Genomic DNA, 18873 nt, shown 5'->3' on the forward strand with positions numbered 1-18873 from the left:
CTTTTATTTCTCTCTTTACATCAATTACATTTCACATAATGATGAAGATAGGTGTCGTCTATGTGGGAAGGCAGAAATATTAAAGAACGCGAGAAGCGGAGGGGAAGATAAAATGAAGCCGTTGTTCTTATGAATAAGGAAAAGGTCAATGACTTGCCTTAAGACAACATTGGAGACAAAAGAAATCCTAAAGGTGGTATGTGCTCACCCATTGATCGACCGGAAGACCACAGGGCGCTTGGGAAGTACCATCACTAGCGATCACTTTAAAACCCACTCAAAGGTCACCCACCGCATGCAGCGAAATAAAGCAAGCGCACAATGCAAAGCACGGATATCCTTTGACGAATATACCTATCCAATGCTCATCAAACAAGAATAAGTCATTAAACTCGAAAGGATAAGAAAAATTTAAGCAACAGCTCCGAAAGACTTCATGGTATATATAAGTAACTCACCGAGTAATAGTGACCTAGAATGAATAGCACCACTATTGGGCAGTATTTCTATTCCTGAAGCACAAGAAACATTTAATGCGCAATCGTATTTTATCCTGAACAAGTATAATTTAGACAATCTTCAGATGTTCCATAGTGCATTGGTAAAGTCTAGGCTCATTTACGGTAGAAACATCTACGGTACTTAGTGACTCCTTAAATTCAATAATGTCAGACGTTTCCCCTTGAAAGAGCATTATAATACATACAAACATATTCCACAAGTAGAGGAAACCACTATCTTGAAGTAGCTACTCATTTTCTTTGAAAGACAACTATGTTAGTTTATGTACTTGATCCCAGAACATTTTAATGGCAATAGGGAAGTGCACTAGTGTTTCAAATGCACCAAACACATTTTTTAAATTAGAGTTCAGAATAACATAATGTCATAAAACCACAGTTTAAATCCTAATAGTGAATACTTTATTCGAGATGACCGTCGGAAATATGGAAAAATTCAAAGGCCGCGAAAACGGGTGTCCATGTTGAATATTGGCCGTGACGTCACAAGGCAGTAGCAGAAGGCAGCTTCTACACCGTTTAGTTCTACCACTATTATTGCATAGAAAAATTACAGAATTTGAGGGTATCCGTTTTTTGCTGTCATAAAATATCTTCAGAATATATATGTGGCTGCTTCTCTTTTGAGTAAACGACTTCATCATTGCATAATATATTAATATTCATTTACGTGTCAACTTCAAGTTTGGAAAGAGTAGTAAGAATAGCACATTGAATCTTTAATTAATGCATGATGGCATTTATTTTTCGCTGGGTATATTTTGACACAATGCCGTTTATCATGCCAAAACTTTTTTTGTAAGAACCGAGTCAAACTAATAAACCTATTTCAGACGTTTGCTGCAAGACTTATTCTTTGCGTATGTATTCACGCCGGCCGGAACGTTCGCCCTTCGCAACTAGAATCATGGGATGTTAGCCTTATTTCCGAGCTGGCTGGTTGTTGCAATTATTCGCTATCCAGGATGGGTTCAAGAAAAGATAATCTTGGTTGGGAGAAGGAAAATTCCAACGATTTATAAATGGTATACCGAACTTTGATGTATTTATGGTTACTGAATTTTTGAATAAGGAGGACAGGTTCAACGCTCCATAGAAATGCGAGACGTTAAGGCTAACAAGGGGAGACCGCGTACCTTGCTGCATCTTTTTCAATTAGGGCGTTAGTTAGGCTGTAATTAATTAATTTTTATGCGTTACTTTTTACAAGTTATATATATAAATTCAAAATGTCCATTATTTCTTAATGGGTTGGTTGGGGTAGTGGTAGCGTACACGATTCTAAAGGTAGGTCTCACCAGAAGGACCGTGGTTCAAGACTGCGTCATGGCATTATTTTTTGTTGTCTTCATTGTGATCATACGGCATCAAGTTTATCATTAATTATAATTGCAGCAATCATTGACATGAGACAATTTTTTTATCATCATTATGGCGTTTAGGTATTTTAGCAGTGTCATTACAAACGCAGAGATACGATGACTACAAGGGTTGGTGTTCGCTAAAATGTTAATTTTTTCTTTGCTTATACTGACCAACTTCCACATTAAAAATGAAAACCACTCTTGCAAGAGCACATACCATTAAAGTCTCGCGGCAAGCAACAATATGCGTACAGGCATAATTAATAAGAGCACAAAGCGAATATAAAATGCCATATATCTCGAACACTTGTAATTCACATTACTCGAAAGGGAGTTTACTTACTCAGTACATACCTCAGTACCTTGTACTCAGTACCTACCAGTTTACCTCAGTAGCAGTGCTAAAAGAACCATTCTGAAATATAATTTCAACTAACAAATAGGATGAAATAAAAGTTGATAACCCTGGACCGGGCGCGCTGGCGTATAAAATACGTCAATCTTTGAAAACCAAGGATTTCGACATTGTACGTACATTCTGGGCTATAATGGTCTCGTGTATTCTTACAATGTACTTTCAATGCCTATATTGCGAGTTTTCAAAGTTCGAGGTATTGTAGCTAATTTTTTGGATCAGCAAGATGAACCCGTCACCAGTGGAGTACAAATTACGCCGCGCGACCTGCCGTGTACCTTTATATCTGTATCACCTATAAATGTACTAATTTCAACAAATAAAGATTAAATTTAACAAAAATCGTTTGTTATCATATATGCACATATCATGGGCAAAGTACGCATTTTTGCCCGGTCGTGTAAAAAAACAGTCGCGCCATAATTCTTTAACCAAACTACTTTCAGTTTATAAATTACGTAGGTCTACGCGGAAGATGCTATATTTTGACTCAACACACTTTCTGATGTGACTGAGGTACCTATTAAGCAAGGTTCTTAGAGTAAAGGTTGCCTCATTCGCGACTCGGGCTCCCATTGGCTTGACGTCACTGTAGACCCAACTTCCAGCGCCATTTCAAATTCTAGCCTTTCCGCGGGCATAACTGCTTACCGCAGCGAGTTCTTGAAGTTACCCTCTATCGAACACTATAAGCCGAATTTTAAATTGAAGGCCGATTTATGAAAATAATGATGATAAGATTTAAAAAAAGACAAATTCGTGTATTCAGACGCCATAATTTCCTGATGAAGTGATGAAATGGGAAGGTGTGCGAGTTGATTCCGTGTCCACACTTCCTTCCTGTAACTCTCAAAACACTGTTTTCCTTGCTACTTCCGCAATATAATTTAAACTTAGATTAATATGGCTGGTAGGAAAATACGCAAAAACCAAATTAGTTGCTTCAAAAAATTACAGTTCTGCAACTTTTTAAATAGAAATTATGCTCGTTTTCATTCCTCGCCGGGCTTTGAAAATACAGACTGTCCCAAGGGTCGTGTGTCATTTTTGACCTGTAATTTTAGTAACTTTGCATCGAGCAATGTTCATGAAAATTGGCATATGTACTTATGGGAAAAGGCCCTAAGTTTTGTTGAGTGTAAGCAAAATTTTACAATTTTGACCTTTTGACCTCACAATGTGGGTCCAAACCAAAAATTTCAATTTGCCTTATGGGGTTTCAATGTTTAAAAAATCGAGATAGAAAAAAGTCTGAATTTCATTGACCAAGATGACTATTCTTAGGTTTTCGGACACGAGAAACCCGAAAATAATACTTTTATTCACGAAAATTCAACTGTTGACCCAGTAAGGTCACCGTCAAGGCCATAAAGGTGGCAAAAAGAATAGTATACCGACAAAGGTGTCGATCCATGGGTTTTATAGGGTGCCCAAGTCATTGGTAAAGTCCAAAAACCCTTATTATTCACTAATTGACCTCCGAGGGTCACAATGGGGGTCAAAGGTCATAGAGTTAAACGTCGGGCCATCATGACAACCAACGTGTCAAACCATGGGTTTTGAAGGGTGCCAAAGTCGGTTAGGCAGTTCATAGATCCGTAGTGTTGATTTTTAGACCTCCGAGGGTCACAATGGGGGTCAAAGGTCATAGGGTTAAACCTCGGGCAATCATGACAACCAACGTGTCAAACGATAGGTTTTGAAGGGTGCCAAAGTCGGTTAGGCAGTTCATAGATCCGTATTGTTGATTTTCTGACCTCCGAAAGTCATAATGGGGTCAAAGGTCATAGAGAAAATATGCAACGCGCTTACCATTCCTTCCTTCCGAAATTTTTCCATTTCCTCGCAGTCTTTTCCAACAGGCCCCCCGTACTCTCTTACTTTAACGCCGCAGTTGATTATTTATTTCTCTAAATATTCTTTTGATTTGTCGCCCAAAGTGTAAGACAAAACTCCGTTTAAAAAGATATTGGCTATGTCCAAAACCTTAAGGTAAAAATTAAAAGCAATGGATGAATCCAGCTTTTATTTTGATTGTATCAAGCAATGTGATAAAAATTTGACGATTTAAGAGAAATATCATAAAACGACAACATTAATAGGATAATAAACTGAAATGTGAACATTGAGTTTTCATTGTGCTACTTAACCATCTAATTGCAGATATGGTTTCGATTGCCATGCTCTTCTTCTGTTGAAGCTCCTGCACCATTACACTTTCTAGGTCTTCCAGGTTAGAATTTTTAAATTCGTTATAACGCACACCTGGAATTTTCCAGTACACGCTGCGCGGACAATAGTGCGCGGACACAAAGTCGGGAAAAAGGATGTCTAGGGAAATAAATAATCAACAACGGCTCGAAACTAAGAGGGCAAGGGAGGATAGTCGGAAAAGACAGTGGATATGTGTACTACACCACTCACTTGGTCACCCTTCTAAACCTTTGGCTAGGGACATTAGTTTTCCTATTACTTCAAAACATACCTCTATGACCTTTGACCCCCATTATGACCCTCGGTGGTAAAAAAATCGACAATATGGATCTGCGAACTGCAAAACTGACTTGGGCACACTTTAAAACCCATGGTTCCACACTTTTGCTGTCATATTGGCCCGAGGTTTAACTCTATGACCTTTGACCCCATTATGGCTGCTATTATGGATGGAATAGCATTATGCTATTCTTCATTATTGCAACCGATGTTGCTATTATATAGCGTATTGCAACGCCTATGCTATTTGGTATTACGAACGGTTGCAATTCGTGTTTTTACTACACCGGAAGACGTAATTCTCAGAATAGCATAGGCCCGTTGCTATTTACTATTATGAACGGCGAATTGCAACCGGTAGGCTTGCTATAATATTACGCGGTCTTCGATGCCGAGCAATTCGGTATTGCAACCAGAAAACGTGCGCATTGCGATGTCGAATTGTTTTTCTGAGGTTAAAGTAACCTAATCAAGCATTGAAAAATGGAATAATAGCCAAAAATAAAATGATATCAGCTTTATTTTAATTAAATAATAGTAGCATAAGTGATGAATATTTAACTAGTTAAGTGATTTGGTTAGGAATTAACATTCGAGCTTAATATATGAAGCACAAGCTTGCTTCATCGACAGTACGAAAACAAATTAATGCAAAGAATTACTACCATTAGCCCAAATTTTACGTGTTTTATTCATATTTACAACTCATAATTTTATTTCATCACTTGACTTGCTACTAAAAATATCCTCAATGTAGGCTATCAGGTCGATTCTTGAAAATTTTCAAGCTTGTGTGAACACACTAACTCGCCAAAAATCATTTATAATTCTATTTTGAATTCATGTTTTCGGTACTAGACGACATTTTTAGGAAGCAAACTCCACCGATTCCCGGAAACTCTCGCCGCGCTAAAGAAGGCGACGGAATTCAGCGATACTCCACTGGTGACTACTGCCTTGTGACGTCACATGTCAATCAAGATGGAGGCACTGTGTTTCAGCGCAACATGAAATTTTCCGACTTTCAAAACGTTTTAAAGTGCATACCCCAGATGCAGAAAATAAAAGTGACTATACTAATGTTTCTTTTTTAGGCTAAACTTTCAAATTCAGCAATAAAAAAAAATTAGTGCACTTCCCTATATAAACCAATTTTATATAAATACACAAATTACACTATTTCCAACGTGAAACCATGAATAGAAAGAGATTTCTCTTAACTGATAATCGTACGACCCAAGAGAGAAATCCAGAAAATGACTTTCATTCTTACATCCAAGAGATAAAAATAACGGAGCAAACTTTGAAACCGACGGTAGGGAGGACGTAAACCACCTCATGCAACTTGAGCAAACTAACTTGGACGCAGGAAAACTTCTCTGTCGTCTGCAAAGGATGACTAAATGAAATGAACAGATGCGAATGCATACCAAATTTAGGAGAAGAGGGCGAACGACGCGGGGTCACATACCAATGCACCCTTTCTGCAGGGCGTCCACCTCTCAGAATTTACTTGACCCCATTTCCACATGTCCTATTTACACAGGCAAAGTGTAATTTTAAGGAACAGTTAACCCCTTTCTTAAACTTATTTGCCGACAAGCACAAAAATTTTACTATTAAAATTAAATACAAGATCATCCAAAGACTATGACAACTCGGGTACTTACGTATCCAACCCCCATGCATAATTACTTCCTTCCGAAGAATGGTCTGAACATCATGGTATTAGTAAAAATCAAACATATATTTGTCGAAATAAACCGTTTCAATGACCCAATAATAGAAATACCATCCTACCGCAAGCTAATGGAAATTTCAGAATATTTATTCGTTAAACAAATTCTATTCTCCAATATATCGTAACGGTTCTTCCATAAGTCATTGCACCATTTCAAAGAATAGAGAAAGAAGATTCTTTTGTGGATTGAATTTGAAAGAAAACAAAAACGCATTCCACGAAAAAAAAGAGATGTTGTCATATAGTTTTAACCGTGCTAGCAATCGATTCTCCACACACTCTTTCCCCGGTTTCCTTGGCAACGCTGCGACTTCTTCACCAGCCTCTTTCTCCAAGAAGAAGAAATGAACTCGAGAGCGAGCGGGTGAGAGAAATAAGGAATTAACTACCCTGGGGAAGCAGTGACGGTTGTTAACGGAAGGCGAGAAGACTTGGAGCGAAAAATCTCATTCGGCTAAGAGCCCACGACAAGAAGAAGTGCCACCTCGAGAGCGTTGACACAAACACGACACCTGATCAACGTCTGCGATGACACTGAACGCAAAGAACTACAAGAGAGCGCAGACGGTAAATCCAAGTCCTCTCACCAAACAATCACCAGAAGAATACTTCGGCTATGAGTCTGTGAAATACATACTACACTCACGCTACGATACGTAAAAGGTGGTGATTAAATGAATACGCCTTATACTCCACAGCTATTAGCCATTCCGCAACCAATGAATGTGCTAATATCTGTGAAGGATTCGTTTGGGTGTAGTGGCTTCAGGTTTTCTCTCCCTAGGGTGTGGGTTCAGACCCCGGAGGAGATAGAGATTTTTCAGATCCTGGACCTAGTAAGAGCAACGTTCACTCCACGGTCACCCTTTGCTCCTCTAGCTGAAATCGGGCGATCTCCAACGCCAGGTTTCCCTCCTCACCCGTCCTTCCCTCGTCTCAAAGGTCAAAATATTTTAAAGGACTTTCCCCTACTTCAAAATACAAAATAACGAAAATATGGCGTGGTATTTGAAGTGATTCTTCAATAATAACACATGACGATTAGGTGACGGAAACGTGTCGCCACATTTAAATTCCCCACGTCCACAGAAAAGTCCTGCCCACAATTTTGACCTTTTTATTCCATTCTAAATTAATATTTCTAAATTCTAATTTTGATTTCACCTAATGTTAAAAATCTCACGATAAAAATGTACAGCGGAAAATGACAAATACGTTTTCTATCTTCTAGATTTTCTAGCTTGCTAAGGGTATAACAAATTTGACGCGACTCAATTCTCCACATAATATTCCAACCAACTTCAATCATAATAACATATTTTGCACCATGTTCATTTCACAGGTGTTCATCACGAGGGTAATTCGTAAAGAGAAGAGCAGGAGGGCGTGGAGAAAGCGTTTACTGAGGGTCAAACTTAAATAGCCTATAATAAAAGAAAATAAAAACGAGGAATGAGGTAAAAAGATGAAATGAGATGACATGTGATACATAAAAAACAGAAGAAAGAAATACCATCCAAGAGACTCACACAAGAGGCAAAATATTTGACGTCACACTTCTGCGAAACCCAGGAAACATCACAACACAGAAAACTGAGATCACATGACAATCAAGATACGAGAACAATATTCAATGGAGTCCAATTTCTTTGAAGAAGTTCGAGCCACAGCCGAAGCAGAGACTAAAGGCCACTATACACGGCGAATGATTTCATTCGCATGATCATTCAGCATGATCATGCGCATGATCATTCACCGTATATGACGGAGCAATTAGCGAATAATCCGTCATGCGCATGATCATTCAGTGAAAATTAGAACGTGTTCTACTTTGCTCGTATGATCCTGTGAATGATCATGTTATCATTCAGCATGCTCATTCCCTTCCATACCTACGTTTACCAACGTTTTCTTACGACCCCAACAATGCAGCCATTAAAGAGTACGGGCAGCAAAATTATATCCGTGAAGTTTTATAAACTAAGGGTTGGTGGCCACGTAAAAAATAAAATGTTTAAAACGACGTAGGATTGTGCGTCACGTGGGCGCGCGCGGGAAAAATTTCGTGGAAAGAAAAATACGCACCAAAACCGGAAACGAAGAGAGGAGTGGCAACTAGCACGTCCCAAAAGAATGAGATATTTATGTACACTATCGAAGATCACTCACTCGTCGAAAAGTAATTTGCATAGGAGAGCCCAGCTCGGAAGAGGATCGAAACCAGAGCCCATTTTGGGTACCATAGTCTCAGTTTTATACACTCATGTGATCATATTTCCGATCGGACAAGACCATTTTCCTCCATAGATGTAACATATTCTCAAGGCCTGGTTTCACGATACATTACACGCACGAGTAAATGTGTGAATTCAAACATAATTTTGGAGAAATGGCACATGCAAGAAGAATATACATGAACCAAATTACAAGTTATTAGTTTTTAAATTAAGTTTAAATTAGTTTAAAATTAGCTAAGTTCACGGCGATCATGAAAATATTTAAAAAATCCAATATCGATAATAATATTTATTGTACGATTGCTCTACCGAGTCGGCTAAATGTCTACGAAGCTTCTTATGATCGACTCATTTCCTTGAAAATTTCGCAAAATTAGCTGCTGCAATTCACCAGATTCAATAAAAAATGGTCAATACATTATTTATTTGGACATCGCAACTTAAAATCCGAAAATTTACTAACACGGCACGGCTTGTCAATGCGCGGTAAAAATTAATAGTACATTTAATAGAAAATAGATATGGCTGCGTTCAGACAATGATACATAATGCATGACAGCAAAAATGAAAAATGACGATGAAAATAAAACCATGCCACCACATTATAACATTCTCTACGCTACAAGTGTATCAACATTAGTCATTCCTCATTAGGCCAAAAGCCCTAATCAACGGAATACCTCGCTATAAACAGTTCAATAATTGGACATCAACAAATGTGTGAACTGAAAATCATAAGACTAAGACGCATACAATGCGCCAAATTTAAATGCATATTGATTTTTTAACGCAAGTTATTTTTACTGTAAAATTTTAGACTGTGCCAGATGAATGCAACAGATGATCCATAATTACAGGCATTTGAATGAAAATGACACTGCAAGCCGATACAAAATATCCGAGAACCCGGAAAAAGATATCCGGCCAAAATACAAATTTTGGTTCCAAACCGTTAAGCTCTCACGGCCACGCAAGACTGCAGTCAGCTGTCCTCATTCCCAAATCACACAGAGGAGCTTACGCACGCGGATGACCCGAAATACCAACGCACCACCCTCCGACATATTTTGAGAGCTCATTAAAGCTTCAATAGGCCCGTGAGTGCATAGTGAACCAACAGCAATTGACACCCGTCAAAGGCAAAAAAATACGGAGATTAAAATACACAAATCACCTCAAATGAGTACATAACTTAGTACTTCGTGTACAATAATATAAGTATATCCCCAAAATACGCATACATTTAGAGCATAAAGACTGCAAAATAGGTAAGTCCTTAGCCATTATTTTCGACGTGAACAATAAAAAACAACAGCATTTCATTCATAACGGATGACCCGTAAATAGTACCTATATCTACATCTAAAACCACATCATGGTTTTTTGGTAGAAAAGATACCGCGTCATAAATTTGTCAAACCGATAAAAATCCCGATGTCCATTAAACAATTTTGTACAAACTGATTGAAAATCTACCGCACTAGGAAAAACGATTGCCGAATTTAAGGCATATGGAATACGTTAATAAATGTTTTTAAAAAATCCTCATAAATCATTGGTAAATTCTCTCGTCGGCAAAATCTCATAAGAAAAGACAATTATGTTACTATTTCATAAATTTTGGGTAGGCTTTACGGGCATTATTTTCACCGTAAAAAAGAAACTAAATTTGGGGAATTGCGGGATAATAAAAAACGCTTTCAATGTACCGCATAAGAAATTCGTAAATCAATTGATACTCGTATTTCGACGCAAATATATCGCAAAAACAATAATTCATACTCATGAACATGAAACAAATAATGGAGTTTATTGTATATTCGATAATAAACTGCTGGCGAATAAAATCCTTTTGTTCTTCGTTGTTTAAATTTATGAATTGAGGAAAAATAAAATGTTCATAATCCATACACTGTTCCACATCGACGACCTGAAGTAAGTGTCACTCGCCCAGTAGAAATGGCCAGGTAACCTAGTTAGCTGGACCACATAATACACCGGAACTTAACGAAGCTAACACACAAAAACAACATGAGTTTGATTAACCATTACAATACATTGCACCCCCTGTGGCTTTCAAGGTAATGTTTCGCGTATGCAATGAGAAAAACACTTCATCAGAGGTCTGACTACAAGGCACAATTTTTTAATGCTTCCTTATAAACCCTTCACGAAATTCGACTACATCCGTGACGTCATGCGAAACAGCGCATATTAACATTTAGATTTGCAAAAAAGCGCACGAATTCACGAACCTCTTCACCGTGGAGCAAATTTATCGCCTCCGTGAAAATGCGAAAGGGAACGGGGGCTGCCAAGCAACCAATCAACCCAGGCCAAATAAACTCATCACTCAATATCGAGTTGGAAATTGATCGCGCACTTCATTAAATATATATAATACGAACGCGCTAATGAACGAGACGAGGTAAGGATGGAAGAAACAAATGGTGGACTCGCAGCTTCCTCGCATTGTTTGGGGATGCAACTGACTTATTCGCTACTCGATAACACTGCGACAGCATCATAACAAATTCCGCCAGCAAGAAAAGGTGCAACAAACCATCACTCCTGTACATTTTGCGATAAAAACGATCTTCGCCATGATTCGCAGGAGTCAGTTGGCCTGCGACTTCACTGTCGACCGAAAAACCCCCCTTCCTTCCGCCTCTGCGAACAGGAAGGGAAGGACGATAAATGACAAATCACGGGGAAAAGATGGACATTGTGTGTGCAGCAGTACAAAAAATACCGAGGATTCACCACGGGGGGCGATGTGTATGTATCAGGTGCAAGCGGATAGCGGAGGGTTGAAAATGAAAGGCGGGGAAGCGTACTTGAGCCTCGTTGTTACTCATGATCGATCCACACGGCTTCGCAAGCCACGTGAGGAGAAGGAAGACGGAGAGAGAGAGAGGCAAGGGCGGGGTGCGAGGGCGTGGGGGACAGGGCGCAAGTGCATAGGACAAGTGGGAAGGGTAATAAAAGCAGAAGAAGCCAAGGATCTCCCTGCCTGACAGACAGGAGAGAGCAGCCTGCAGGGAGAGAGAGAGTAGAAGATGGGTATGGCGAAGGTAGCTCGCAGAAGTGGGCAGATATTGTTTCCTCTCTCCACCGCGACAGTATCATTATTTTCTTTTAACAGGAGGGGAGATTTTTTTAGAGGGAAAAGAGTGCAGACATGGCTGGTTGAAGAGGTGGGAAGGTGGAGGAGAATATGGGTGGGGATGTGGAGTGGGAAGGAGTTAAGTGTGAGGTCACTCCGTGAAAATTTTAAAGGAGAAAGTCCATTAAAAATGAGAATCTGAGAAGTCGTCGGAGAGGCGAAGAGAGAGGGCCGAAAGAATGAATTCCTCGCACGCCCACCACTATTCTCCACGAAACGATGAACGAACACACGTCTTAGCCACGAAAAAAATATCCACAGATGTACACTATGAGAATTCTAAGCAATAGAAAGACTTGGAATTGGATCTTACGAAGAGAAAAACACCATCCAAAAACCTCGTGAAACATTAAAAAAAAAATATTTGAGTACATTTCGGTTCCCTCAAGACACAAGATTCAGTCAAGAAATGTTTCATGAAAACGGACACCTCGTAGCAAATAATCGTCCCAATGGGATCCGAATCGATATATGTACTTCAATTTGAAAACTAGGTACAAAACCGAAGGAATGAAAAATGCGGTTCTTGCGAAAGCACAAATATATTATCACACTTTTCCAACGAGTTATAGCCAAAACAAGGTCAACCAAAATATATGAAACCGTCTCCCTCGTCCTAAAATGAAGACTTCTGCGGAAATAAACTGAAACTCTACACTCACTTCGCCGCCACTTCACTAATTCCTATTTTTCTCAGGGACAGGGTTAAATATCTAAACAATTATGCAATCACAGCTACGGTACAGTTACAACACAATGTACTAGTGAACTCCATTCACGATCACCGATACACAAATAAACGAGAACCTTTTCCATACGCTAATAAATGCAAAACTGTAACTTACCAAAACTCGGTTTTCAGTCTTGTCACCTTTTGTTTCCAGTTTAACAACAATCTTGAGCAATGTCTTGACATGTTTACCAAGTAATGTCTTTATACTCTCTGCGAAAAGATAAGGGTAAAACCAAGATATTAGGTAAAGGACAGATAAAAAAGAAAAAATTCTCATTTTAAAACTCAACTGCAATCATCTTATTTATTTAACCGAATTGTAAATTGGTAAAACAAGAAGAAAAAGGCGAACTAGGGAGATTCGCACACATCACTGTCGAGGGCCTACGCCTACTTTCGCACTGAACATGACCGTTGAGGTTTTGAGCCAATACCTCGAACGGAAAGGTACTGTATGCCTTATACTTAAAATATCATCTACTAAAATATGGAACTGCAAAATCCGAAAACAATAATCACTGATAGAAAATGTAGTCAACTGTTTCCAGTTTCGACAAGGTAAACAATCTACTTACCGTTAAGATCTTTCGTCAATTGCGATCTCGTGGACATTATAACACAATTTTAACTTCCTTCATATACACTACCGACTTTATCGGATTTCAAACTTTGTACACACTCATTCCAAAAACGCTAGGACACAAAACACCACATGTTACACGACAGAAACGAGCACTGCAGACACATCTCAGCCATTCCTTCGACTCATTCCGGTATCCGGGTGAGCTCCGTCGCAGTGTTGCCAAGTGTCCCAATTACACCTTGCAGCCGAATAGCGGGAATATGAAAACATGAAATGGCAGTTCACAAATGGATCGTCATGCCTTGAGCGTTGAATCATTTGAATGATTACTTGATACAATTGAAACAGAATTTTTGTATCATCACTCCTTAACTCAGACGTATAAGGATATAAGTGATTGGCTAGCTATATCGTAGGATTGTAGAAATCAATTCACGCAAACAAAAAACAAAGATATGAAATGCAAGTTTTTTTAAATATTAACAATTGAAGATTTTCACTTATGGAGGAAGCACAGTATATTTTCCTTTTGATTCTGCGAATCCAATATTTTGTTATACTAAATCCAATGCATTTAATTCAATCGCATTAATATAATAATAATAATATTTATTTTACGGGCACAAGCCCTTTTAGAAATTACAAATTAAAATACAAAATTGCACATTATTGGTACAAAAAATGTAAAAGATATAAAAAATGTACATAATATAAATTAATGTGGAAAAATAGTACATGATATGTATTCATAGAACATAATATATTATACATTTGACCATTAAATAAGAGTGTAAATATTAATGAACCATAAATAGTAAATAATATTTCATTCCTATAAATATGTTATGTAATGCATTAACAAAAAATCTATATTGCATCACTTTAGCTTGAAATAGTGTTGGCAATCCTACTTCAGGAACCGTTCGAGTTGAGCTGACTCATTAGCTCCATGATCTGTTCACGAAATCGATCTTAGGATAGCTTCTGCTGCAATTTGTCTACTTCTGTTGGCTGAATTATATATTTGGGGAGTAAGTTATGATTTCTTAACTTATAATTCACAATTTTTCCTTTAAAGGATACAAATTTACTCACGATATACCAATAACGACTTAATGAACGAGAGAAACATCTATTCTTCTGAATGGCGACAAGAACTAAATATTTTCGAGAGTCTTTTTTTTACTTTGAAACTTCGACCATATAAACGGCGGCATATATCAGCTTCTAAGCTTATGGTGTAAGCTTTGAAACGATTTTCGGGCTTTTCGTGAATGCGTTCGTCGCTTTCGTGTTTTAATGCGCGCTCATTCGCGTGCGAGCTGAGTAGTTATCATTTGTATTGTAACCACTCGCGTTACAAAAGTAAAATATCGTTAATGAAGTGTATATCTCGTGATATTTTGTCATCGCATTTTGAAAATAACAGAAAGCTCATAGAATGCAAAGATAAATTGTTTTGTCTTGGCTAAAAAAATCTAGCACTTTATTTTTAAGAAAAAACATATTTAATTGGTGCAAATAACATTAAAATCTTATAAATACTCAGCTCTAATACGAACTATTCAATGTGGGACCATGGAGTCAGTCCAAGCCGCGTAATGCATGCAATATCACTGGGTATAGGAGGGATTGGATTTAATATCCCTCCCTTGGGTCGCAATACTTTATTTGTCTAGGGGATTAACAATTGCACCCATCACCAATCTGAGAAGGCTCATATCTCTTCTGGCCGCTCCTGTCATTATTCAGGACAAATGAATGCTGCCTACATACGGTCCTTCCACCATGCAATTGCATTAAACGCGATATTAATATTAATAAACGCGAAGATTGTTAGTTTTAAAAATGTTAGCCGCTTTTCTCCTGTAGTCAAAAATAAAACGACATCCTCGCTAAAACTTCATTTCTCATCTATAATGCACACACAATTGCATTGGGCATTGTATTTGGAGATACAGAATACGGCCCCTGGGAAAGCACGTAGTGGTCTGCGCAGAGGCCCGGAAAGCCAAAGGTTCGTGGTTCCATTTCCGGTCCAGAAGAATTTTTTCTCGTGACATTTCATGTGTATTATTTCTCATATAGACGCTTCCTACATCGAATAAAACTTAGTAATTTTAACGTGTTATAGGTGATCGAGATAAACACATATCACTCTAATAATCCCAAACTTATTCAAGTGTGTCGATCTCAATGAGTGAGGTTTAAGCATCAATTCATTTTTATGGTCCTCTACATTTAATTTAATAATTACGAACGAAGTACCTACCGTATATGATTTTTTTCTCCATACTGAAAAATAAATTTATGACTGATAACTTCCCGCAGAACAGCCCAATATAACAAAACCTTTCCCTTTATACTCCGACGTATAAAAACGGGGAATAAACTTCTTTAGGAAGGAACCAAGCCCCAACAAAGACCTTTGCCTTCTTTCGTAGCCTGACGAAAGAACAGCCATTAGGGAAGAGAGAAATATTCAGGTTGAGTACATTTCAGGTATCACTAATATTAACCATAATTATTAATAGACTGTAACTTAACTTTTAATTGCTGAACTTTGTTAAGACTGATGCGTGATAGTCATCTTTGGTGAATGAGGCGTAATTTTATCTCACCGATGAATTTAGTTGTTATAAAAATGATAGGCTTTTGTGCACTTTAATTATATTTCCATCGTTTTCAGGCCTACCGACGGAAGTCTATTCTTCCCTTTCCACTCTAAGCCTAATAATTCTCCACTTATGATCGAAATCAGCTGAACGTGCGGAACGGGCTTGAAAGACACGACGGTGATGAGTCTGGATGTTGCAGAGTGGCTTATAGCACGGTAGTCTATAAGTCCTTGGTTCATGGATACTACTCGTTCAATATGATTTTTTTCTAATGGAAAACAAAGCGACCAGAAAATATTTCTCCGAAAAATTGTCATGCAATCCTAATATTGAGCCTAGGATGGAGGGTAGTTCATGCATATCACCATCTTACACGACGCAGGGAGGATTCGATTAGTGAAGTGTATAATAAGTCGTAATGATAAGGAATAAAAGAAACCCAATGTATCTGTCTTCCTTACTCGTCGGCATTTTTGTATACGCGTATGTATTCAACGTCCGTTGTCTTGCAGTTTGTTTTCCACCATGGGTTCATCGAGCAGGACTGTACACTGTACAGTCCTGCTCGATGAACCCATGGTGGAAAACAGTGTACAGGCTGAGGCGAGAATCCCCACCTGGGCCGAATACGGCCTCTACCCGTGTTTTCCATTAATTATTTCCATTCCATTTCCAATGTGAGCCCTTAGTTTTAATGGGCGTTTATAGACTGTTGGCCGTTTAAATAGACAAAAATGAAACTGTTTTCTTGTTTGCTCAGACATCAGGAGAGTACTGAAAACACTTTTACGTAAAAATCTAAACAAAATTCTTTTGTTGAAGTCAGGGGCGGTGGGCGAGATGCTTGGGGGCCCTCGCCTGGGGCCCTGGTGATGGGGACCTCATCACCTGACATTCGGGGTTATCCCCTGGAAAGTCTTGGGAAATTCCTTGCCTGGATATGGATTTTGATGCTATTCTGGCTCTTAAGGCCTGGTTACACGATACATTAACACGTACGAGTTAATGTCTAAATGCGTGAATGAACACGAAAATGCACCGTGTAACCACCTAACTTGTGCGAACGTATGAACGGAAAATAGAACCTGTTTTAATTTGGTTCATGCATTCGTACATGTTCCATTCCGATCCACAATAGTCATTCATGCAAACGTACATTAACTCATGCATGTTAATGTACCGAGTAACCAGGCCTTCAAAAACTGGATAAAAGTTAATGAAAAAACAGCAATCTCGTGGGAAAAATACTACAAAAGGTGGGAATATTACAACTTACAAAATTTACTGATGTATAATTGTTCTATTATCCATTTAGTGAATATATGTTCCTCGAAACTGCTCTGAAATCTAAAAAAAACTGTAAAATGTTATTCTTGGACAACCCGCTCAAAAAAGTATCGTACTCTCTTTTATCTTCCGACACCTTTATTTTTTTAATAATATTTTTACAGTTATTGTGAGTATGTTGTAAATAAATTGACTGATGAAAAGTTAGAATTTTATAACCGCAAATAAGCTTTGGCTCAAGTAATTAGTCTTTTTTTTACTACACCTATCATACTGTGGCGAAGCGAGGGGGGTTGGGGATAAAGCTCAGAGAATTTTTTATGGTTAATCCATTTTACTGAATTGGATTGATAATACTAATAGAATAGTGTAATTATTAATATAATATCACCCAGAAAGCCGTAAAACTCACCACTTTGAACCATTTATCTTAAAATTCCGCAATTTATTAATCTCGCACATACCGCTTATCCAGGTGGGTATTCCATACCTCCACACACCCCGGTATTAGGTGCACCTTAACTCCCCCCAGCCTTAATTCCTAGCTGCGTCCCTGCTGTCATATACGCCTCACGATGAACGCGAGCGTTGTGTGGGCCCTGGGCGATTGCCGACGAACCGACCTGCCCAGACCACCCCGGGTTAAAAAGTACTCATCAAAAGTTTTAATCTACATTTTGAAGCCTTCTAGTTCTCAGTTCTTTACCTACAGAGTGTGATTCGTGACGTGCATCCCCCACGCCGCTCCACAGCATTGTACATTACAAGATGTCCATTTTTTGTGACTCACTGAGATATAAAAAATTACGTCGAAATCTGAGTCATCTATCAAAATTGCCGATGAGTTCACAAATTTTTACCTCTTTGTGCATAACAGTTCATTTTTCATATTTACAGAGTTACTTCGCAGAATAAATGTAAGTAAATGATTGCTGTTATGATTCCACTACTTCTCCAACTACCATTGGTTTTTACCGATGATTCCAGTGCTATCAGATAATATGTAAACATGTACTTACAATTTACTGTTTCATTAGAGGACATGAAAAGGAAAAAACTTAGAATTTGCTTATAATACTTATTATATACTAATTTACTTGATTGATAACAATCATAAGCAATGCGCCAAATTATTTTTTTAAATATAGGGCTCATTTTACCTGAACTTAACAAAGATGGACAGAAAGGCTATTAAATCAAATTTAAATATGCGTGTGGAGATACAGTTAAATTGAGTCCAGCCTTTCGAGATTTATTGCGAAAAATTCAAACTATGACTGATGAGTCATATAGTATTTCTTATATCCCTGCTTTTAATTGTCGTTGAAAAATAGATGTCTATTAATTTGAAATTTTGAAGCTAGGCCTTTATTAAGGAATACTGATGTTAATCACTGATGTTAATTCGTAGTATTTTTTATAGTTATTAATTTAAAGTAAAAACGTGTATATTTTCTCAGTGTTTGTGTGCCATCATAAATTCGTAATCATAATTATCAATTCATGTCCAGGTAGATTTCTTCCCGTCAAAAACTTATTTATTTTATGCTGTATTTATATAAAAATGATTTGCAATATTTGTTGACATCTTTAATTTTAAACTGCCGTAGACTCGTGGAACTACCTGTCAAATTACCCGCCGTGCGAGGTAATTTTTTATTGGATAAGGGCATCTCTTGGAGAGTAGTTGAACTGTATAAACAGAACAGTAACGA

The 18873-nt window shown here is 38.0% G+C and overlaps 1 protein-coding gene across 6 annotated transcripts in view; it reads right to left on the reverse strand.

Moving 5' to 3' along the window:
* Positions 1-13460, reverse strand: part of LOC124164382 (F-actin-uncapping protein LRRC16A) — a 201266-nt gene extending 187806 nt beyond the window's left edge. For all 6 annotated transcript variants that reach the window (XM_046541694.1, XM_046541692.1, XM_046541697.1 and 3 more), the window contains exons 1-2: positions 13246-13460; positions 12783-12880 (exon numbers count right to left, since the gene is read on the reverse strand). In XM_046541694.1, coding sequence (XP_046397650.1) covers positions 12783-12880; positions 13246-13282 — 135 coding nt within the window. In that variant the 5' untranslated portion in view covers positions 13283-13460. The remainder of the gene's footprint in view (positions 1-12782; positions 12881-13245) is intronic.
* Between the last annotated feature and the right edge of the window lie 5413 nt (positions 13461-18873).

The sequence above is a fragment of the Ischnura elegans genome, chromosome 8, assembly GCF_921293095.1.
Source record: "Ischnura elegans chromosome 8, ioIscEleg1.1, whole genome shotgun sequence".
Taxonomy (NCBI): domain Eukaryota; kingdom Metazoa; phylum Arthropoda; class Insecta; order Odonata; family Coenagrionidae; genus Ischnura; species Ischnura elegans.